At 39.1% G+C, this 24,529-nt stretch overlaps 2 protein-coding genes across 2 annotated transcripts; both read right to left on the bottom strand.

Moving 5' to 3' along the window:
• Window positions 1-322: 322 nt before the first annotated feature.
• On the bottom strand, window positions 323-8,395 carry LOC121681038. Its single transcript, XM_042060653.1, has 7 exons — window positions 8,223-8,395; window positions 6,249-6,381; window positions 4,043-4,260; window positions 3,666-3,928; window positions 2,858-3,260; window positions 2,585-2,753; window positions 323-723 (listed from the first exon to the last, which is right to left on the bottom strand). The coding sequence occupies exons 3-7, from the start codon at window positions 4,251-4,253 to the stop codon at window positions 594-596; spliced, it is 1,176 nt and encodes a 391-aa protein (XP_041916587.1). The 5' UTR covers window positions 4,254-4,260; window positions 6,249-6,381; window positions 8,223-8,395; the 3' UTR covers window positions 323-593.
• A 6,206-nt stretch (window positions 8,396-14,601) lies between these two features.
• LOC121680222 (lymphotoxin-alpha) lies at window positions 14,602-18,044 on the bottom strand. Its single transcript, XM_042059449.1, has 4 exons — window positions 17,495-18,044; window positions 17,189-17,210; window positions 17,020-17,082; window positions 14,602-15,741 (listed from the first exon to the last, which is right to left on the bottom strand). Exons 1-4 carry the CDS (start codon window positions 17,699-17,701, stop codon window positions 15,323-15,325), a joined length of 711 nt encoding a protein of 236 aa, XP_041915383.1. The 5' UTR covers window positions 17,702-18,044; the 3' UTR covers window positions 14,602-15,322.
• Between the last annotated feature and the right edge of the window lie 6,485 nt (window positions 18,045-24,529).

The raw sequence follows: 24,529 nt of genomic DNA, 5'->3' as shown, positions 1-24,529 counted from the left end.
CAAAATCTGGCGCTAGTTAGCCGATGCTACCAACAACTTTTTCAGTAGTGGTGCTTCGGCATCGGGCTAGCCATGCAAATAAATCACTGTTTTACACCCATTTACGAGGCTCAATGTATCTCCACACTTCATTGGTAGACTTCCTAGGGCCCTGACATTTAAAACGAGACATTGAGAACTTTGAAAAAGCACTGGTAGTTTACTTACAAGACGATTTATACAGACAGTATCTTCACGAAGTTTAACGTTTGCAGCCATCTTGAATTTAGTCACGATAAGTCGAGCAATGAGTAAGAATGAACAGGTATGATAAGGGATCAGATTCCAAAAATAATTCAGTGGAAATGCATGGATTCCAGTTTCTTCCAGTAGCAGCATACTTTGGAACATTCCTGCAAAGTATAAGATCTTCATGAAACAAGAAGATGGCAGACCCTCTACCAGAAGTTACATAGTGCACCTTGAAGACTTTAAAATAAAACTTACATATTGTGCCTTAATTACCATAATACACATCATGGATTTAAACATAGCAAAGACCAACAGTACCTCTTCTCAAACAAACAGTCAGAGTCCACAGAAAGAGTCCATATTTAGGCACACCACTCGTGATCAGAGAGTTCCTGTATCAGGGTGAGGACGCGAGGGTTCAAGTTGAGATGACGCTTGGAGTTTTTGTTCTCTACTTTGGTTCCTTTTTCTGGGTTTATCAAGAAAAAACACCTGTAGAATAAAAGCATATTAAGCATTTTAATTGATCAGTAAAAAAAAAAAGTCTGAATCCGGGTCCGAGCCCGGCCGAGACTCAAGAGCCAGACCAAGACCGAGACTCAGGCCACACCAAGAGGCGAGGCCGAGAGTCAGCTTGAGTCCGGCTCTTAGTCTGGGTCTGACTCTCAGTCTTGAGTCCCGGCCTTAGTTAAAGGAACACTCCACCGTTTTATGAAATTGGGAAGCACTGCTACTTGGACGCAGAGATTGTTCTTGCTGTAGCGAGTGAGAAAAGTACTTATGTGTAGCATGATATCTCTGCGCCCAAGTAGCAGTGCTTCACCTGTGCTTTGCCCCAATATAGTCCCAAGTCAATACCTGCCCAGGAGATCACCTCCTCTTAATCTGCATTGCCATTTGAACTCGTGAAGACGGAGGACACAAGATGTAATTAGGGATTTTTGAATAAACCCATTGTATAAAACTGTGGCATGTTCCTTTAAAGGAATTATCTGGAGTAAAATGCACTTTAGATCAATTTACAGATGATTGGGAGTACAAACATTGAGTTGACATCAAAATCATGTCATTTGGATGTGTTTTGAGAAAGTTCGATTTTACCGTTTTTAGTCAAAACTCGTTAGCCTGGAAGTGACCCGGGCATGTCATTTCGCCGCTACAAAACGCTATTTTTATACCTCTTCTACAGTTCCAAACATTACACTTACGTGGTAGTGAGTAGAGGGTCCCTAAAGCCAAACCGAAAGCCAAAAGTGTAATGTTGTTTGGAACCGTAGAAGAGGTATAAAAATAGCATTTTGTAGCGGCGAAATGACATGCCCGGGTCACTTCCAGGCTAACGAGTTTTGACTAAAAACGGTAAAATCGAACTTTCTCAAATCACATCCGAATGACATGATTTTGATGTCAACTCAACGTATGTACTCCCAATCATCCGTAAATTCTAAAGTGCATTTTACTCCGGATAATTCCTTTAAAGGGATATTCCACCATTTGGGGAATTACACTCATTTTCCACTTCCCCTTGAGTTAAACAATTGATTTTTACCTTTCTCCAGTTCATCCAGCCGTTCTCCGAGTCTGGCAATACCACTTTTAGCTCCAGCCTAGCATAGATCATTGAATCGGATTAGACCATTAGCATCTCGCCTCCTAGCATCCCGTTTAAAAGCGATTAAGATTTCCGGTAATTTTCCTATTTAAAACGTATGTCCTCTCAAGTTAGAAGATAGATAGATAGATACTTTATTGATCCCCAGGGGAAATTCAAGAAATTGTAATAAGACCAATGGAAAATGAAACATGGCGATTTTCTAGGCTTGGAACTATACTCTCATTCCAGCGTAATAATCAAGGAACACCATGGGCGCAGCAGCACAATATCATGCAGCACCTTCCAACAAGGTTGAGCTGCAGCAGATAAATTGGTTAGTGACTGGATTATCACGCCTCAATGAGAGTATAGTTCCATGTCAAATCAGCCTAGAAAATCGCATGTTTCATTTTCTATTAGTCTTATTACACTCTCTAACTTGAGAAAAGACCAGTTTTAAATAGGAAAATTACCGGAAATCTTAGTCACTTTTAAACATGATGCTAGCAGGCGAGATGCTAATGGTCTACTCTGATTCAATTATCTATGCTAGGCTGGAGCTAAAAAAAGGTGTCGCCAGACTCTGAGAACGGCTGGATGAACTTGAGAAAGGCAAAAAATCAACAGTTTAACTCAAGGGCAGGTTGAAAATGAGTGTAATTCCCCAAATGGTGGAACATCCCTTTAAGGTCCAGATTAAGACCGGGACCTCAGAACCAGACTCCAGGTCTGAGAAATTAGTAAGCCAAGTTTACTCACCTTTGAAGAAACTCCAGGGTTGAAGCCAGCTCAGATGAATAATGGATGTTAAAACAGTAGTAGCTCCCGAACATGAGGCACAGTGCAGAAATGAAGGAGGAGATGTTTGTGTTGATAAGGTTCCGATCCAGACTCAGCATGTACCTTGTTGAGGAATAGCAGGACTGTCCTATGAGCAAATTATTTAATAGGTTACATTAATAAGCGTTGCACTCACATGACAAATTCTATAAACAGCGCAATTAAAAATAGTGAGATATGAAACAGACTTACCACAGACAATAATAGTGGGTGTCAGAGGTACTTGCTCCAGTTGGACCTCTTCTACCAGACATGTATCTTCTACATGGAAGAACATGGACTCCTCCTTCTCATCAAAGTAGCTTAGCAGAAGCAGGATCATCTCGATCACATCATCTGAGCAGCCACTCTGCGGTCCCCGCATCCTCTGAAGCCTTGCATAATTCTGAAGGAACCTCTTGCTCTTGTTGACACAAACTGTGGTCATGTAGTCGAGCAGCCTTTTTCCCTTCAAATCCAAATTCCGTGTGAATGTCTCTTTGAGGTCAATCCCAGTGAGTTCCTTGAAGTGGATCGACATGCCAAGTTCATCAAACCAAAATGGCCACTCCTCTCTAAGGCATTTGATACTTTTTCCCTGGTTGACATGTTGACGCTGTGTGTAAAAAGTGGACTTCATTAGACATTTTACCTCCTCTGAATTGGCATCAGACTGTTGGAACATCACTTTGAGTTTTTCCATCTTTTGCTGCTGGCTCTCTTGAGTTTCTTCAAGGGGCAGGAATTTTACATTCCATTTAACACATCCATAAGTGTCCTGCATTGCTGCTCTCTCTTCTAATGGGATCTCGTCTGTGTGGTCTGAGACATCAGTCTGATGTTTTCTTTTTCTTATTTTGGGTGTTGAAGTGCGCCTCACATTTTCAATTCTGTTTTGCAACTGTTTGACAATCGAATGGTAGCCTGTTCCAACAATATCGCCCTCTATTACATCTTGCAGAGAACTGGGATATTTTGCCACCATTTTTTTTGCAACGTCAGTTGAATGCTTTTTACCTACATGAGGGCTTTTTTCAATCATCTCAGTCACAACAATCCGGATCATTTGCCTCCTCAGTCTTGGGCCTGGCCTTTTTCCCCTCTCCAGAGAATCCATCACTTCCTCTGGCATTTTCCCCCATGGAACTTCAAAGCTGTCGTCCCCCTGTGTGTCGAGTCCTGAGCTGCTGGATGAGGTTGACGTTGAACTTCTGGGTGAAAGAGAGAGCGATGACAGCGATTCCACAGATGATAGCTGTCCTGAGCTGTTCTCGGGAGTTTGGTCTTTAAATGACAAAAAAAAATAAGATAATGAATCACACTGTACACTGTATTACACAATGTCCATGTCTGCTTTGGATTTTGAATGGTTGTGTGTTATGTGGTGTTTTTACTCACATTTCTGTTTCCAAATAGAAATAAGCTTTCTGGCTTGCACAGGTCTTAGTCCGGTCATTAAATCTGCCTCTGTTACAAAGCGTAGATCCTCAGAGGTCTCGACTCCAATGGACTGTAAGTGCTCCTCCAGGATGTTTTTGTTCACCGCTGGAAGTTCTGGTAGGGCTTCCATAATGGCAACATCTAGGAAGGTTCGCTCTGAGTCACCCATATTTCCACTGAAGAAGAAATGCCAAACAGAACAGGAAAATATACATACATATATTAGTAACACTTATATTAATGTCAAACTATTTACAGTGAGAATTAAGTGAACTTTAAAGGACAATTCCGGCGCAAAATGAACCTAGGGGTTAATAACACATGTGTACCGAATTAGTCTATTCTCTGGGATATGTTTTCATGCTAATCGAATGTGACCAGTTTTACAACAAACCGCTAATAAGCGTTTAATGCTGGTCTTCAGGGCACACGCAAAGTAAAAAGAAATCGCTATTTCTATACCACTGACAAGGCTCAAAATAGCATCACACTTCCACGGTAACATAATGAGGGGCCCTACATGTAAACCGAAGCTTTGAGAACTTTGTAAGTGTACAGACAGTTTATTAAAAAGATAGTTTAGAAACCATACCGCTCACGTATTCAGGCTGGCTCCATCTTGGGAAAACAAGTCACGTGACAATTCAGCTCACGTTGCACGACGCTGGACTGGAGCAACGCAAGCTGAACGGTCACGTGACTGTTTTTCCAAGATGTCGCCCGCTTGTATACGTGAAAGTTTAGAAACATAACCGATCTTTTTATTAAACTGTCTGTACACTTACAAAGTTCTCAATGCTTCGGTTTACATATAGGGCCCCCCATTATGCTATCATTGAAGTGTGGCGCTATTTTGAGCCTTGTCAGTGGTATAGAAATAGCGATTTCTTTTTACTTTGCGTGTGCCCCGAAGACCAGTGTTAAACACTTATTAGCGGTTTGTGGTAAAACTGGTCACATTCGATTAGCATGAAAACATATCCCAGAGAACGGACGAACTCGGTACACATGTGTTATTAACCCCTAGGTTCATTTTGCACCGGAATTGTCCTTTAATTGGACTTTATTTTGCCACAATGCTGTGTTTTAATGGAATGACCTGGTATCCATCAAGAATGTATGATACCAAAGGATAGAAATCGGGCAGGTCATTAATGTTCATACACTGCAACCCAAGACTGTCCTTCGTCACAGAATACAGATGGTATTCTGAGAGGAAGATGCCTTTGTGGATATCCATCAAAACATACACAGATGTGTCATTTTGAATCAAGATGAGTAGAAGTTCACCAAACTCCATATACTCATCATTTCTGTACACAAGAAACTGTCCTTTTTTATATGCAGTGCCCTTGTACTGAATGTCTGTGGTGACTGTGGTATTGCTTTCTGAAATGGCCAACTCCCTGACTGCATGTTTAATAGTGTCACTGTAGAGGTTGAGATAAAACGCACAGCTGTCCTTCACTTGCAGTAGTTTACTGCATTCTTGCCCAGCTAAAAGATATGCCTGATACATCTGATGACGCTCTGACAAAGTTAGACAAATGTTTTTGAAGTTTTTCAAGTGTCTGGCACATCTTTTAAAATAGCTGTGTTTACTTTCAAACCTTAGCGTCCACAGCCTTATCAATGGACCAAATTTCAACAACAGTGCTGAATAATGGCGCAAATAGTGGTGCTTGGGTTTAAGTTGAATTTCAGGAAACAACATCTTTCTTAACTCCAAATATTCTTGGATCAAGTTGTCAAGATATGCTATCTGTGACAAGGAAATGTTCTGAGCACAAATAAGTTCCACAATGTCTTTTAGCTGGAGAGCTAACTGCCATACTTCATCCTCATGGTTTTGCACTTTGTCACCGATCAAAACTGGTAGCAATCTCAAAAGGTTCCAGTTTTGAATGGCTTGCCCTGATAACTTGGCTCCGTCAGGCTTGACAGCACATGGCTTTGTGAGTGCTTCAGATCCTTTGTACCTAAACTGTTTGATGCGCCTGTTTAAGAGTGAGTATGTGAACCATTTTTTCTTTTTTATAATGTTCTTTAAGTACAGTGCTAGATCATATGACATGACTCCTTCAAAGAGGTCATGACCTAAACAAGGCGGGAGACCAGGCTGGCATACGTGAAAAGACTCAAGGGTGTTAAAGATAGAGTTTACCTTTATTCCTCTGACGCCTTGGATGTTGTCAGCCTGGAGATCAGCAACCGCCGCGTCATATGTCTCTGGGGTGCGTGGAGGACCACAGGCATTCGGATCAGCCTCAAACTCACTTCTTGAGATTTCACAGTACCTGCAAAAATATTGAGAGCGGCTGAAGTTCTCTGTAAACCCACCTATGCAATGAGAACCCAAGTTATCCCCAGCAATGCAGTAAAGACCCCCTTTTACTGTTTCTCCATCTACATTTATTCCGTCTGTCTCCAAGGATTTCAGATCTGCCAACAACTCTGAGAAAACTTTGGCTATTCCAAAACGCTTAAGGTCATTCTCAACACACAACAAGACTAAAAACATATTATCAGTATTTGAACGCAAATGAATGGGTAAATTTGCTAATGAAAGATAGACTGCAAGAACTTTGTGTCTTTTTCGCAGAACCCAGGGGATTCACAATTTCAAATGAATCTTGGTACAAAATCAGTTTGAGGCTTTCAGGGTTTTCATTAAAGAACTGGTGACATTTGAAATTTTGTCCATCATATAAATCTGTAAAAACCTCTGCATCAGGATCTCCAAACTGTTGTGACTGTGCATTCCTCCCTAAATGTGACTGTAAAAAGCTCTTTAGAGTTTCTGCCACTGGTATGTAGTAAGCACATTTTTGTGTCATGTTTTCATCCATTCCCAATGCCACTTTCTGGGGTTCTGTGTATTTAAACATCTTTGCGAATGTCTGATTTCTGAAGTATGTTGTTCTTAAGTGTCCCTGATGACAGGCAGAGAACAAATCTGCCTCTTTAATGCAGTCACAGATTTTAGTGACTGCTTCATCAGATAGGCTCATCTCATTTTTTAATAAAGAACATACTTTAGTTATTGTGTAGGCTTGACCTAACTCGTGCACATTTTGCATTTCCTCAACAATAGTTTGTATAGTAGAGGCAGGAATAAGCAGCTGTCCTTGCAGTTTAAGGTAAAAGAGACACATGTTTCTGAGATAAGACTGACTATCATTCTCTGGCATATCACTGGCCGCACTAGATGTTGGCATGGCTTCATGTGTGTTTTCTAAATCATCTGTACTGGCAATGACATCTCATTTTTTAATAAAGAACATACTTTAGTTATTGTGTAGGCTTGACCTAACTCGTGCACATTTTGCATTTCCTCAACAATAGTTTGTATAGTAGAGGCAGGAATAAGCAGCTGTCCTTGCAGTTTAAGGTAAAAGAGACACATGTTTCTGAGATAAGACTGACTATCATTCTCTGGCATATCACTGGCCGCACTAGATGTTGGCATGGCTTCATGTGTGTTTTCTAAATCATCTGTACTGGCAATGACATCTGGGGGCTGAGGACGAGTTTCCCTGTACATGTCATCAATACTATCAGGGGAGCATGCTTTATGCTTCCTACACATGTGAGAAGTAAATGATGACTTTTTTGTAAACACATGCTTACAACCACTTACTGGACACGACACAGACCTGCCCTCTCCGATATGATCATTTAAGTGAGACACTAGCTCTTTCACAGTGTGAAAATGGCGGACACATAATGAAACTGCACATTTCAAATCCGCAACGGCTGTAGGAGCAGTTTGCGATGCAGGTGCATTGTGCACACGATAAAAATGGCCCTTGAAAGCTGAGTAAGTCGTAAATGTTTGACTACAGTTGGCGCCCACACATTTGAAAAGACAACGTGGCTCATTTCTATGCACTCTGCAATGTAGTACATAGCCTCTTAATGTATACAATTTCTTTTTACAAAAAACGCAGGTGATCATTTTTAGGATTTGAAGTGATTGTCTGTGCTTTTTAGCTGAACTACTAAGTTATCACACTTTAATCAAGCTAGCTAGCTAGTAGCTAACGTTACTGATCTTAAATATCAACTGGTGCTAGTTTACACCATGTGCTTTCAGCACACTTGTTCTCGAAAAAAGTAGGCTAAATGTGAAGCTTACCGTGCCAATTGTTCTTTTTCTGATTGAACAGCAGTAGACCCTCCAAAAAACGTGTGTTAAAATCGTGGATTTATCCTAAAAAATTCAAATGTCAAAGACGTGGTCCGAAGACTTTTGCCCTGCTCCTGTTTTCTCTCCAGCAAGCGCCGCTCTAGCTCGCTCGTTAATGACGTCAGCTGCAGCCTTGAACAAGGAGCTCGTGCTTCTCCCGCTTCTCCCGCCCTCACGTCCTCAAGTCATTATCCATTCAGAGAGGAGCTTCAGTTGCTCACTATGAAATTCAAAATTAGGCGGACACAGTGCACAATGAGAGTACAAGGCCTACAAGTCTGTGGCTAAGGAGGCACTGTTTAACCTGTGACAATGTGCTCAAATTAGTAGGCCTAGGCTAAGTATCACATTAAAATCTAAAGACTAAAAACATACAAAATTATGGTTAGGACTGAACAGAGGTTTACTTTGCATATATCAATAATTTTAATTCATTACACACACTCTATAAATACAGTAGGCTATAGGCTACAAATAAATCATAAACAAATGTTAGTGAAGGCATGTTTGGTTGTTTAGCCTGTGATAATGACACAATGCTCAAAAATTAATTTCTTACAAACACACTACACAATATGCTACAAATAGCCTAAATTATAAAAAACAATGTTATTATAGGCTAATTGTGGCCTATATTTTTAGATATATTTTGTGAAAACATTTTTATTACCTCAATTTGCATCATTCATCAATCATATCAAAAGTACAGCATAAACGTGTAAAGTGGCTTACATATATTGTTTGTATTTTTAAAAACAACTGACTAAAAGTATAATTTTTACAATATTTACATGTCAAATTAACACAATTATTTTGTTATGAGTATTACAGTATTTCTCAGTTTTTGATAGCAATATATGTAGTTTTAACAAATAAATTTGATTATAATCACATGTTATTGTTGTAAATATAAAAAAATATTCTGTTTAATAGTTTACAAAAGTTCACTGTGAGTTAAACAAAAAATATATGTTTTTGGGTTTACAATACTTTTCTGTAGGGATTTCACATAGTTTTTATGTACATTTCACGGTCATTTTTTACAGTGTAGGCTAGTTGAGTTTGTTATCAATAAACATAACAGCTAATGTCATGTTGAGCAGGAGATAGGCTACCATAAATCCTCAAATTATGCCCGGGATTGATTCTATTTATAGCCGGACACAGGGCTCGAATTATCTTTTTGTCTTCAAGGGGGTCTCTCTATCTCATAAAAAGTTGACACACCCCGCGCATAGCCTAACAAGGCGATACAATGAAATAGCCTAGGCGCAAGTGGCGCTTTTGCGCAGTACAGTATATGCGCACGGTAGGCCAAGGCTTTACCTTGACACAAGCATACAACAGACATAGATGTTTCATAGAAAATGATTACTTTTAATTAATTTCAACATATTATTGATTATAATAGTCCATATCTCAATTCAATTTCACAATACAAAGAAATAGACTAAACTATTTAGTCTGTGCCATTCTCAATTTCACAACCTAACTCATTTAAACCAGACCACCGTCTCAGATAGGCTATCCTCAGTGTCAAACACAATAATGCATGTAGTGTAACTTATACACAGGGGAAAAAACACTAACTGACAGAAATGAATAAAGCCAGCCAAACTATGTTCTAGTAGGCTAATGTGTTGAACCGTGGAAAATTAATAGACTAACAATTTTGGAGTTTGCACTGAGATATTGTCGGGTAGCCATTGAATATTCCGACATCAGAGATTGCTAACAGGTGTTTCAAAATAGCTGGGAACTTTCCGGAGCTCTGAATGGCAGAGGATAGCTAGATCATCAGACAACACAATCATTGTAGGCTGCATTATGGGCCATAATGTATGGCTTTGTCAATCAACATAGAATAGGTAAAGTGCAATGTCAACAGCAGAGGTGGGACCAAGTCACTGTTTGGCAAGTCACAAGTAAGTCCCAAGTCTTAGCACTCAAGTCCAAGTCAAGTCCCAAGTAAATACAGAGAAGGGCAAGTCGAGTCCAAGTCCAAGTCTCATCAAAGCCAAGTCGAGTCCAAGTCCAAGTCCCAATCTTTTTCAAGTCCTGAACAAGTCATCAGGTACTCTTCACTTAATAATGGCATTATTAGACTATCGATCATAATTTTAACACTTCCATCTAATCCACAGATTTTTTTTTTATAAACACAGATTAAAATATGTTCAATGTTTCTGTCTTGAAATCTTTTACGATATATGCATGCGCATACAATATACACATGTGCATACCTGAGTAATCTGTACAAAACGGATAGCTACATGACAAATAAAAATATTGTTTTTCCAAATTTCGGAGCCCACTGTAAGGATGAGTAATAATTTGACTGATGGCATTTCACTGCGCTAGGCCACAGATTTGCCTGCAAACAATTTATTAGGCTGTCTGCCAGTGGCGACTCATAAGGGAAGCCAAGGTCAACACTTTTATATTATTTAAAAGATAATAATGACACAGTAATTTTGTTTTAAAGTATTCGTTTCTTAAGAAATACTACACATGTGATGCTGTTTATCTCATTTGTAAATGGTGCACTGTCACTTTAAGCCCATTGTGTGCCACTGTCCACACATTCTCATAATGATCTTTTTTACCAGCTCCATTCCTATGGCTAGTCCACAAACTCAAACATTGTTTGTGCCACATGAATAGCACAATATTAACAATGATAAGCATTATATTAAGTTGGCACAAACAGCTTTCATTCCTTTGGAAATAGATGCATGTATGACATGATGCTTGCTTGACATTTTCTGTTTGCAATTAAATGTGAATTATGAGCCTGGTAGCCAGTAGCCACCTAGCTAGCTGAGTGGAATGCGTTTCAATCGGCATATCAATGTGCTTCATGTAAACAAATTATTGAATAGGCCTACTTCAAGACTCACCATTTCCATTAAACAAAGGCAAAGACAACTCTTCATATTCTTGTCCACTTTCCAAATCACAGTGAGTGCAGCCTATGTCATAGTGACCTGGATCTCATAGTTTATAACAGTAGTGAGAACCGGATAAATCCGCAATTTCCCCTAATCTCGTATTTGTTGCCTTCATGATTTCCTTTTATACGTTTCTTATATTTAAAAGAAAATATCAATCATCATCAACAATGACAAGCCAGCTGGAACCTCGTTTTCTCTCCCTCTCGTGCGTGCTTAGATGGGGTTCTCAATTAAATGGAGTAGGCTAGCATAAGTTCAAGTTGGATCTTAATGGAGAGGACTCGAAAAGTATCATCTTTATGTAACATGCTGTTGGTGCATTTTGACATTGTAAACGTTCTCTAACAAGAGTGCAAATCAGTTTGCAGTAAAGCTACTAGTTATTAGCTAAATGTTGGTCGTTTCTCTGTCTCTTGGTGCCCTACACACAGTGCGTAGCGGCAGCACTGAACTGTGCTCTGGACTGGCCGCTTGTCTCCGCTATTTATTTTTTTTTAGTCGCGGAGGGAAAGCATCTCTGGGACTGGTCCACGATCAGGAAATTTAGTTTTTGACTCGAGACATGTCAAGTCGTCACAAGTCAAAGAGGCAAAGTCCGAGTCAAGTCTCGAGTGAATAGTATTCAAGTCCAAGTCGAGTCGCAAGTCATGCCGAATTTTATCAAGTCAAGTCTGAAGTCATTAAAATCATGACTCGAGTCTGACTCGAGTCCAAGTCATGTGACTCGAGTCCACATGTCTGGTCAACAGCAAACAGGACTTTTCAGCACGTATCAAACCACGTAGGCTAGCCCAATGAACGCCTATGCAAATAGACAAAACACTCACATCAAAGCAGGGTGACTTCTTCAGATTTGCGAGTGCTGTCAAATCGATACGATTTAAGTCAATGAAATAACACCTCTTCTTAATATTTTATTATATTGTTGGTTGGATTAATAAAGTCGTTTTCCTACCATGGGTCTCCAACACACGTTCTCAAGCTCATTGTCTTGCTGCCCCTTTCGAGCTAATTGCCAGAGGCTGAAGCCTACTACATTTAATTGTTGCGTGACTCAAGGCATTCCAGCCTACGAATTTAATAAAAAGTAGCCTACTAAATCATGCATAATTAAACAATAACTCAATTTAGGCTACTTGTCTACGCAAAAAGGTTTCTATTACAGCACAACCCCTATTCAATGAATGGTACCTTGTCTCGCAATAAACAGCGGTGGAAATCCCTACACTTTTTCAACTGCATGAAACATAACAGTGAACCATCATATATCTCCCAGAGTTCAGTGCCCATCAGTCCCAACATTTAGCAATATAATCAAACAGTCCAAAAGTAAATTAGATCCCAAACCAAACCGAAAATGTTATGCTTTTGATGGCCTACCAGTATGCCGCTCCAAACGAAAAGCATCTCTAATGATGGTTGTTAGTAGACAAACTGGCTTCAGATATCCAACAGAGTGAAATATGAGATTGTGCAGTCTTACAGTACTGTAGATGGCTGTGGTTAGTGATGTGATGCTGTTAATGGGGAGTTTTACATAGTTAGCGCAAACCCTATTTATTATTTATTTAGCGTATAAGGCTTTTTTTCCTTATCAAAAGTGAGGGGGACAACGGCTGTCTCTTCAGCACTGCGTGGGACACATCCCCCACATCCCCCGTGCCTCCTGCGCCCCTGCACTCAAGTGCACTAATGAGCATGAATTGATATATATGTATTTCTTGACAATTTTGAGCATTTTGGGTATAATTTCTTGCTAAATAGATCAATAGTCACCCTAACAATTGTTTTATAATGTTATATTGTGTATGTGGACCACTTTGGCACATGGCACACTACCTTGTAGAATATATCTGCTTTTTGGCACCAAATATATGCTACAATACCAGAAATGTGAAGTTTATAGACAAAATGCCAAATTTGACCTTTGATTAGGGTCACTAAAACCTTCAAGACAAAATGGAGACATGTTTTGTTTTACTCTTAAGAACCCCTAGAACCAAGGGTGGGTGTGCATACCATAGCATTCATTCTGGCAGGCGCCCCTGGTTGTAATCTTGATGATTACGACTTACAGCTCATGAAAACCAAAAATGAGTATTTCAAAATATTAGAATAAGGAGATTATAATACAGAAATGTCGACCTTTTGAAAAGAAATTTGACTAATCCAAAATAGTTCATTCATATACTCAATACTTGTTCTGGCTGCTTTGCACAAATGACTGCATCAATGTGGCGTGGTATGGAGGCAATCAGACTGTGACACTGCTGAGGTGTTATGGAAGCCCAGGTTGCTTTGATAGCGACCTTAAGGTCATCTGTATTGTTGGATTTGGTGTCTCTCTAATTTATTTTTCTCTGGACAATAAACCATAGATTCTCTATGGGGTTCAGGTCAGATGAGTTGTCTGGCCAATTAAGCACAGTAATTTTGGTAACTAGCAGTTTTGGCACTGTGGGCAGGTGCCGAGTCCTGCTGGAAAAGGAAATCTGAATATAACTTTCTTTTTATGTCAACAAAACTCCAACCTGTATCCACACATGTAACTGTGCTGAACTGCGGCACAGCCCTGCACACGATTCAACCTGCCCACAGCAGCACCTCAGATCGGGTTAACCAACCAACAGCTATATGGACTAGTTGACTACCCTTATACACGCACAAACAATTCCCTATTTTACATGCTTTGCTAATATGTAATAAGCCAATGCATTCATATAGCCTACCATCGTTGTATGTTAACTTTTACACATACTGTAGCACTGGTGTTACAGAAGTGAGTAGTTTTGTGGCACAATCCACAAAATATCTAGCATCGGAGGTAGGATTAGTTGACCAGCTTGTTTGACCACCCTATGATGGTTGAGGTGTTTTCGCAAGAGTTTTGCTGGTCTAGCTGTTTAATTCACCACCTCAAGCTGGTCATTTTTGCTGGTGTTGCTGGTCTTACATTGCTGGTTTAACTGGCCATACTATGTTGGTCATTCTAGCAAACCAGCATGACCATCTTACACCAACAATGTCAAGCTTGGCAGGCTGGTCACTAGCATGACCATTTCACCAGCTGTATCCCACATGACCAGCATTTCCACCTGGCGGCCCAACCAGCTACACCAGCAAAGACCAGAAAGAGCTGGAAGAAAACTAGCAAAGACCAGCTACAAGCATAAACTGGTTTCTAGCTGTTTTTTTTTATCAGCAGGGAAGGCGTGAAATATTTATTTATATCCACTGGGATTTTTTTTCTTTCTACTGTGAGATAATTAGATAATACTACTTTAGATAATAATATTTTGTTCTTTTTGACATTCAACTTTAAAAACCACATCAACTTTTAGGAATTGTATTCATTTTTTTATTAAGCACTCAGCAAAGTCAGCCCAGGGACCACATATTAGTAAAAAGCAACATTTTTAAATATGTTCATAACTTTAATGACCTATTAAACCATAATATCTCAAACAAATCCATACTGCTCAATCTGTTTTTAGAAAAGGATTAGATTGGTTATGCATTTAACATAATTGTTTTAACATAAAACAGGTTAGTTTCGAAGAGCTCTCCAATGGGGGAACATTTCTTGTAAAAAACACATATAATTTCTGGTACTGCAAGTGATGCTAAGCTATTTCTAACCTGTAACATTTCTTGTCACATTCAGCAAATATCTCCTCATGATCCACTGGCTCACCATTCTGTGAATACACTGTTAAAAAGCAATCTTTATAAACAGCTCTCAGAATCAGAAACCAAGTGGAGCAAGCCTGTCCCCCAAACCATAACAAAACTGATCAAGCCAACCACTGAAAGGGGAAAGGGAGTTTAGGGGAAGGAAGGGGAGTTTGCCCTCTGTTTTGTTTGGGGATTGGGTTAAAATATGAACAAATGTGACATCATCCAGAATTGCTTACAGCATTTTTAATTTCATTTTTAAAAAAGTACTGGTATGACCATTACTATCTACATACTAAATATTAGTTTTTTTTAAAAATCACATCAAAACAGATACATCTGAAAAATCTGTTGATACCAAATTGAAACACCACCACCACAATGATATCACAACACCATAACCAAAAGTTTCTTTCAGTTTCAGTCCTTTAGTCTATTTATTAGATAACCACCAAAAACCACCCCTTTCTTAATAAACCAGTCAATCAGCTCAGAAGATGTGTCGACCATGACCTCCAACTTATCGTTAGCCATCAAGTTGATTAAGTGGCCAGCGTAAACACTTCTGAAGTTTGGGTAGGTACAGGGGATGCTGTCCTTTGAGATGAACAAGGTGTCAGGCTCTGGGTAGGCCTCTCTGGTCCTAACGACACTAGCAGTCAGGTATGTCCCTTTTTTTGCCATTTTTGCACAGAAGTCAGTATCTGGGATCCGATGAGACATTTGCAGGAACACAAAATATATGCCATTTGTCGGAATCCAAATAGATTGGACAGCCTGGGTGGTGGTGCGGTTCAGCCACTGCATGGGTTTCATGTTCTTGGTTTGGTTCTTATCAGCTGTAGGGAACACAAAAAGTGGCATGAAAGTGTCAAAGGGTCACGCTCTTCTGGGTGTTCAAGTACTGTACATCTGTCCAACTTGTGGCTATTCACATACTGTACCTAAACTTCAGAGCACCCAGGTAGCACTAAACCCCATACCGAGGTGAAGTTACTGCAGCCGGTTTCACCCCGTGTTTGCAGACAATGTACAAACGGATGACCTGTCTACTTGCTCCCAGCCGACCTACTTAGGGACCGTCTATAAATTACCTTCTGAATTCCCTTCATAGTCTTTTTTGTCAATAGCTTTGACATCATGTGACCTAGTGACTCCAAACTAATGCAGAATAGTTATCCTATATGGGACTCATCAGACACACCTCTTTTTATAGCGACTGTATGCACGCTGTATTTTATATGATTTTTTAAAAAGAAAATACATCATTTCCCATAAGGAATTGTCTCCTTTTTCAATACCTCCCAACTCATGTGACCTAGGGACTCCAAACCAATGCAGAATAGTTATCCTATATGGGACTCATCAGAAACACCTTTTTTTATAGCGACTGTATGCACGCTGTATTTTATATGATTTTTTTAAAGAAAATACATTATTTCATAGAAAGAAACAGACTCCTTTTTTCAATACATCCCAAGCCATATGTCCTAGTGACTCCAAACCAATGCAGAATAGTTATCCTTTATGAGACTCATCAGACACACCTCTTTTTATAGTGACTGTATGCACACTGTATTTTATATGAATATTTTAAATAGTAGTAGACACATAGACAGTGTGCATACAGTCACTATAAAAATAGGTGTGTCTGACGAGTCTCATAAAGGAGAACTATCCTGCTTTGGTTTGGAGTCCCTAGGTCACATGACTTGGGAGATATTGAAAAAAAGGTGACCATTCCTTATGGGAAATAATGCATTTTCTTTAAAATATTCATATAAAATACAGTGTGCATACAGTGACCATAAAAAGAGGTTTGTCTGATGAGTCCCATATAGGATAACTATTCTGCATTGGTTTGGAGTCACTAGGTCACATGATGTCAAAGCTATTGACAAAAAAAACTATGAAGGTATAATTCAGAAGGTAATTTATAGACGGTACCTAAGTAGGTCGGCTGGGAGCAAGTAGACAGGTCATCTGTTTGTACATTGTCTGCAACCGGCTACATTAAAAAAAAAATTTGAATATCTGTCGAATATCCAAATATCAAATATCAAACTAACTTCACCTCGGTAAACCCCATGTGGTTTTGTGTTGAAAATGACACTTACGAGTCAGGTAAAAGGAAGGCTTTTTCTTCTGCCGGGCATCATGTTGTGCTTGAGCAGAAGGTTCTAAAAGCAAATGGATACCAAAATATTAATTTCAGCTGTGCATGCCATTGTCCATGTCCATTAGTAGGTCTATCATAGGCACTAGCCCAGCAAAGACAACTCTTACCATTCTGGGCAGCAATGCCAGCCTGAAAAACAAACACATGTTGGAGCTGAACACACCGACAAGCAGGTCAACATCCGAAATGTCTCATCCTACATTCCATGTTTTTATTATGAGCAAAATCTGTGTATCTATAAAGCTAGTAAGGAGGGTTCCTGAACCGTTTTGATAGAGGTCCCAGTAAACATGCAGAGCAAAGCAAACACCATTCCAATAAAAAAATGGTAAAAATCATTTTAACAATTTATAGCCTACAGCTTAAACAAATTCGTATGTTTGAGAGTAGCATGATTCGCAGAATCACCTTACCTCACTCGCACTGTTACGTTTCTGATAATGGAAGAAAAAAACAGCTGCTAAGCCCATGAGTATCATGAACCCCGTGGCAAGACGTAACCGCGTCTCCTGTCGCCTCATGGTCTGATAGTGTCTTAACAGGGTTATGACCATCTCCTCTTGTCTCAGGTCGGTCACCGAGTCTGTAGAAATGACTTCGGTGGAAACGTCGGACAGCATCTCGTGTACCAGACTGACACCTAGGCTACCTCTGACCAAATCCCTTAATCATTTTAACTACCGTTTCCAAGACTTTATAGTTGAACCCCGCCCATACAAATCCCTGCTTTCTCGTACAGAACAAACAATAGTTTAGGATAGTTCCGAAGTGACGCACAGATGGGCAGATTCGCAAGATACGCAGTTTGCAGATTTGCAGTTGAATAAATCATAGGCTAAACGTTTTCATTACACAGCAGGCAGCTCTATCTAACCATAGTGAGGTTGCTACGAGCTAGGTTACAACCCGGTTTTCGTCCGAACGAACCGTCTATATGTGGATAAATAAAATGCATTCCGCTTTCAGCCGAGCGTAGGGGCCGTCTAAAGTGCAAACCGAAAGGAAAGATACATTTCAATAGCTTCACTGTTATTGAGTCGAACGCTTCCAAAATCACTCCACACATCTAGGGTATCCATATGGTCATACTACACCTATTTATTTGTGAAAATCTGACTGATATCAGCCTATTTTTCATATTTTTTTTATTGTGGAAAAATCAATAGCTTCACTCTGGCACTTCCAAAATCACTCCATTCATCTGTCTCCCTAACACTACACCTGTTTATTTCGGAAAATCTGGCTCAGCCTATTTTTCATTATTTTTTTATTATGTAAATATCAATAGCTTCATTCTAGCACTTCCAAAATCACTCCATTCATCTAGCGTCTCCCTATCAACACTACACGTGTTTATTTTGGAAAATCTGGCTCAACATATGTTTAATCAATTTTTATTGTTGAAAAAATCCCATACAAAAATGTGATATATGGCAATATATGAACATATATGTCAAATAACAGGGACTTATTATTTTACTTATATGGACATATATGTGATTCAAATATTTATGTCAAACATATATTCAAAGCTATATGTCCATACATGCATACAAAATATTTTAATTTCCCATATAAGACGCTATATATCTTCATATACTATATCCAATTATTTGTTTTCCAAATATATGGAGAAGTTTATGTGTGAATATGTGACAGACTTATATGTAGTCTCTATATATGGTGGCATACATATCCATACACTAGATTCCACTACTTATTTTCTAAATATATGGAGAACTTTATGTGTGAATATGTGGCAGACATATTTGTAGTCTTCATATATGGTGGCATACATATCCATACACTTGATTCCATTACTTATTAAATGGAGAACAGTGTGAATTTGTTTGTCTTGGCGTCACAGGTATGATGTCGACTATGCTGCTCAGCATCTTTTATGTGTCAATGTTTTGTGTGGAGCCCTTGGGTTGCACTATATGCATACAAAAAATGTGTGAGGCCACAGCTACAGTACTTTAAATATAACGGATGCTTATCTCATCTTGATATGCGCATGCGCACACAGCAATACCCATCCCCCACCCTTGACTGACTTTTGAAATCCAACCCACGGTGACCATCTGACTGTGTAAGCTGTACAAACTCTGCTGTCATCATATCCAAGGTAAGAAGGCCTTTAGTAAACAGGAATTAGTTAGAAAAATATTGTTTTTATAATGTAATGTTAACCAAATCCGTTTGTTAACAGTCTAACCATCATGTTAGAATTAGCTAACGTTAATGTTATCAATTAGCTATCGATAACGTTAGCGAGCTAATATTGCTAACGTTAGCGATGTTAGCTGTTAATGTTAACTTTTCCATTAACTAACTTTACCATTATGTGAAATATCTAGAATGGTAGCTAGTTAACATCATATGACCAGGGCTTAAATTTCACTGCGGGATTGTGGGTATTGCGCATAATTTGTTCAAGTCCCGCAACTCTAGTTCTAGCCATCATAATGCGAGAAATTCCCGCATACACTTTTACAGCCTGTCTGATGACGTTAATATAGCCTAATCATTAAGTGGCGTGAATGCGGTGCTATTGACCGGACTGATCAACTACCGAGTTGAATTGAACATAGCCTCATGCAGACGCACACACACACGGACAGAGAGCGAGAGAGAGAGAGAGAGAGAGAGAGAGAGAGAGAGAGAGAACCACTTTGCGCTTACGCAAATAGGCTACGCTACCATGGCAAACTTTTACATCTGGAAAGAGCTCCTTGGTAACTATCCTGCTAGCTCCGGTCACGTCAACACTTGATCCCAGAAAGATTGTCTTCGACATGTCAACATTTATTGTATCTAATGACATAGAAAACATAATGATTTGCATACACATACCGCACTATGCACAACTTTTATTCACTAGCGACTACAGCCTAAAACCGTCAGGTTGAAGGGGGGCTAATTACTCCATAGAATTACTCTCAGGTATTTTCTTAAAGTGACAGGCACTCAATTACACCTACTCATCACCAATGTGCACTCAATTGGACCTACACACCACATTAAAGATATGCCTAAGTGTTATAGGTTAAACGTCAATATGAGGCATTCAAATGACTAAATATGTTTAGCTAGTAGTAATTACTAGTGAAATGCTATACTTTAAAAAATGCATTATTAAATAAATACACTCTATATGAATTCAAAAATATATGATAGAAACATATCACATAAGCTATCATTTTCAGTGTGTGTTTGTGTGTGTGGAGAGAGTCAAGCAGAATCTAGGATGTCCACTGTTGTGAATGATCCCACTACAGTATATATTACTGATGACGTCAGGGTGGTGGGGGCCCCAAAATCAAACACTTTTTTAAAAAAAGTATCGAAGTATTGAAATCGCAATTCTTGACTTGGTATCAGAATCGACACCCCTCCCCCCCAAATTGTGTAAATCCCCCCTACATGAATAACCTAAGGGGGGAATTCCCCCCCATTTTGAAAAATGAATTTTAAGCCCTGATATCCAACAAAAAGCCTGTCTGAGATGTCGTTATGAATATAAGTTTTAGTTTGAATGAAATATCAGGTGTGAGTAAGTTAGCTAGCAGCTAACCTAGCTATAACTTACATTTAAAGTGGCTGCTAATAACCATGCAGGCTAACGTAAACATTAGTAGGCCTAAATGGATATTTAGTTTGTGAAGGGTAGTGTTAAGCCATCCTTACAACAGAAGATTTTGACAAGATCTGGGAAAGATTCTTGAAAGATAGTCTTTTGAGTAATGCTTGAATGGGGGCATTAGTTAAAAGACTCCAATCTTTCAAGAATCTTTCCCAAATCTTGTCAAAGTATTCTGATGTATGGATCATTAGGCTACATGTTCTTCATCTCATAGCCCTTATTTAAGCTTACTTGTGCCAAGGCGTGTGTTTATTAAAGATGCATGTGAAGGTAGTAGTGCTTCAGTGATGGTCTTTTCATGTTCTGTGTGTTTTACAGCATATTAATCTTCTCTGTTCCCTGTTTGCAGGTGGTGATTTGTGAGGACTGCTGCCCTGAGAACACTGAGTGCATTCTGCATATGCCAAATCAATGTGTGCCACTTCCATACAGGGAAAAAGTTTCTACCTGGAGAGTGTAGCCTACTCACTGTTTGTGTGGAAAAACTAAACTTTAATAAAAGGTTAAACAAATATTTTGTGTGTTTTCTTTGGAACAGCAACAATGTTATATTTCTGAAATATACATATATTGTGACATATTTCTATAACTGTGACATAGCAGAACATTACATATATTTTGCAATATATTTTTGAGTGCAAATATATGTCCATAGACATATATTTGCAATATATTGGTATCCCTAGTATGCGTACAAATACATAACTTATCATATATTAACATATATGCAACTGACATATATTTGTAATATATTTGTATATCTGGGAAAATATATGTGACATATATAAAAACGGCCAATTTTGCTATATTTTGAAATATATTTGACATGTATGTGTATATATGTGACTTATATGTGTGAGACATACATTGACATATACATAATATATGTACTTTACATATATTGCCATATATCACATTTTTGTATGGAATAAAATAAGAGTGTTGTTGACTAATCTGTGGTGAGGCGCCACGAAATCAAAACCGGGCGTGACACATAATGTTATATTCTAGGCCTACTATTTAAATTAAAGATAAGATTAAATCCTTTCATTGAGCTGCGCTTTTTACGCACGCAGCCTTTCCTTGGCCCGGCCCGCTCTCTCTTAGCCTGGCTAGCGCCACCACTTCTCAACGAGACGTGGTCTGGGAACCAAACGTTCATTTTCTCGTATTTGAAAAAAATGTCTGTGCATAGCTCATCATCGTCTTGCTTTCCCACCTGTTCTGTGATTGGTTCCCTATCTCAGGCGAAAATTTGCTCCATGGTCTCCAGGCTGCCTTAGCAGCGTGAATCAAATCGCGCGCAAGGCAGCATGGGAACACCCAGGCTAGCTCTCTCTTCTAAGGAGCCCGCTGCCTCGCATGTGCATTCACGATTGTTGAAGGATTGTTGTTGCCACATAGAAGCATTGCATAGAAGATGGTGGGCTAAATTGCTATTAAATCCGCTTAGCATCGTGACAATGCTGCGCAAATTTGTTCAAAACTGCTGCATTAAAGTTAACTCTGCTAAGGTCTTATCACAACATAGTAGGCTACATTGAGGAGACTAAACAAAGTTAAGTTATGCAATCAAGCAGTATCAAAGCTAACGTTAGAATACTGTTTGGCAGTTGCTTGTCAATTTCGTTACTCATGCAGGGCTCATTTTATTGACGCTGACACTGAATGTTTGCAAAATCCCGATGTAAATGGAAAGTGTTTTCCAAGACTCAAAAGTATTATTGAGTATTTTTAACGCTGAAGTGTCAACCTGGTAGGTCAAATACCTGGCAGATGAGGTTCAACTAAACTAAACCTATACATATGTTATATACTGTATGGTTCGCGAGAAAATTAACATTGAACCGACGTGCAATTTAGGCTAATCATATTTGCATTTTGCACACAGTGCACACCCATTACTCTCGGTTTAATATTTCACTAACCCTTCACACAACATGTGGCAAACCCAATATCACAATAAACAGCAAACCATACCGAATACGAGGATATAAAGCATGCCTCTGTGCAATAAGTGGTTCCTGAGTAATCCGGTTTTAAAATTGCAACACATTTCTACATAGCCTCATTGGGGCGAAATTATAATGTATTCTAATGTAAACTATTTGTCAGTAGGCCTACATACATTTTTGTAAATTGCTCAGCCATAGATTATCCCACTATCATGGTTCTTATATTGTCAGGTTCCAGCCAATCCCATTACAGATAAATGAATATATTTATATTGGCATGCTTCCTAGTGACATTAATGCAAAAATATGAAGAAAATCAAATAACAAGACACAAATATTGATATAAAGCCTGACATAAGCCATATGCAAACATTCACATCATGCAGATATGGGTACATCCTGAAAAGGGAATAGCATGTAGGCTATAGGCTATGGCCATTACAATGACCAATATATTATCTTAAATAAACTAGCTGAATAACACAGGTGACCACTTCTGCATAATTTCATGGAGTGCTGAAATGTACACACATTTCTGAACTGTGAAATGTAGCATATGTTTTTGTGGTTGTGAACTTATTGCAATATCACTATAACTATTCCACCTGTGTGTGCATGGTTATAATTCTGAAGTGCAAAATAGCTTAGGCTACAGCACAAATATTTCCATAAAAATAAGCAAGTCTGACCTCTGAATTTATTTTGAAAGTGCACCTGATTGATGCATTTAAAAGTTAAAATATACAAACATTTCTTAAATTCTTACAAAACACACACCCACTTTTTTGGACCCCCCCACTTTTGCCGTGCGAAATATCAGTGCTGTTTTCAGCATCTGTTTAGTGCTTCATTGTCATTTTCATTGGATTCTCCCATTTGCGTGTAAATCGCTCAAACTTTTTTTTTGTTACACGCATTCTCCCATTCCTCTTCTGTCACACACGCAGTGACAAGCGCCAAATCCCCTGCAGTGTTGAAGAGATCAGTCATCCCCCTCACTTTTGATAAGGTAAAAAGCCTTATAGGTACGCCAAATAAATAATAACCTATAGGTTTACACTAGGCTATGTAAAACTCCCCATTACCAGCATCACGTCACTAACCAAGACTGCACAATCTCTATTCACTCTGATAGCCAGTTTGTCTACTTAGATACTGTAAATCCTCAAATTATGGCCGGGGTCTTAAGACAAAGTACAGGCCTTTAGGGGCAGGATTGTATTCGAGACAGCCCTTTATTTCTTATGCGAGTTTTATTTTGAGACATGCGTTTCTTGGAGCGGCATACTGGTAGGCCTTCAAAAGCATGACATTTTCGGTTTAGTTTGATATTTAATTTACTTTTGGACCGTTTGATTATATTGTTAAATGTTGGGACTGATGGGCACTGAAATCTGGGGAGGTATTTGATGATCACTATTACGTTCCATGTAGTTGAAAGAGTGTCAGGATTTCAAACAAACCATCCGGATGGATACGGAAGTTACTGAGGCGGGACTTATTCTGGAGAGGTCTATGAGATGAGGTCTGACGTTAGCCAGGCTACTTGCTGGGATGCACAGAGAAGAGGGTCACAGACATGGTGCAGCAGATGGGGACTTGTGATTGTCCAGATTGAGTGGCTCTGAACTTGTTGGAGAGATGCTCATGGTGGAGACACTGCAGAAGGAGCACATGGGAAGAACATTGGCCTGGTCCCGATGGCAATATAACTAGTTTCTGTTTTATGGAAGGGGAGGTGGGGTTGGTAAAACAAAGCAGAAAGAGAGAGAAATATTAAAGTAAATATCCTGACCGACCCTGATGGATGACACAGTACAATTACTTCTATTTATACTCCAGACAAT

This window comes from Alosa sapidissima, chromosome 13 (genome assembly GCF_018492685.1).
Source record: "Alosa sapidissima isolate fAloSap1 chromosome 13, fAloSap1.pri, whole genome shotgun sequence".
NCBI classification, from domain to species: Eukaryota; Metazoa; Chordata; class Actinopteri; order Clupeiformes; family Clupeidae; genus Alosa; species Alosa sapidissima.
Note: the sequence above shows the minus strand (reverse complement) of the source record. Positions and strands in the feature narration are given on the sequence as shown.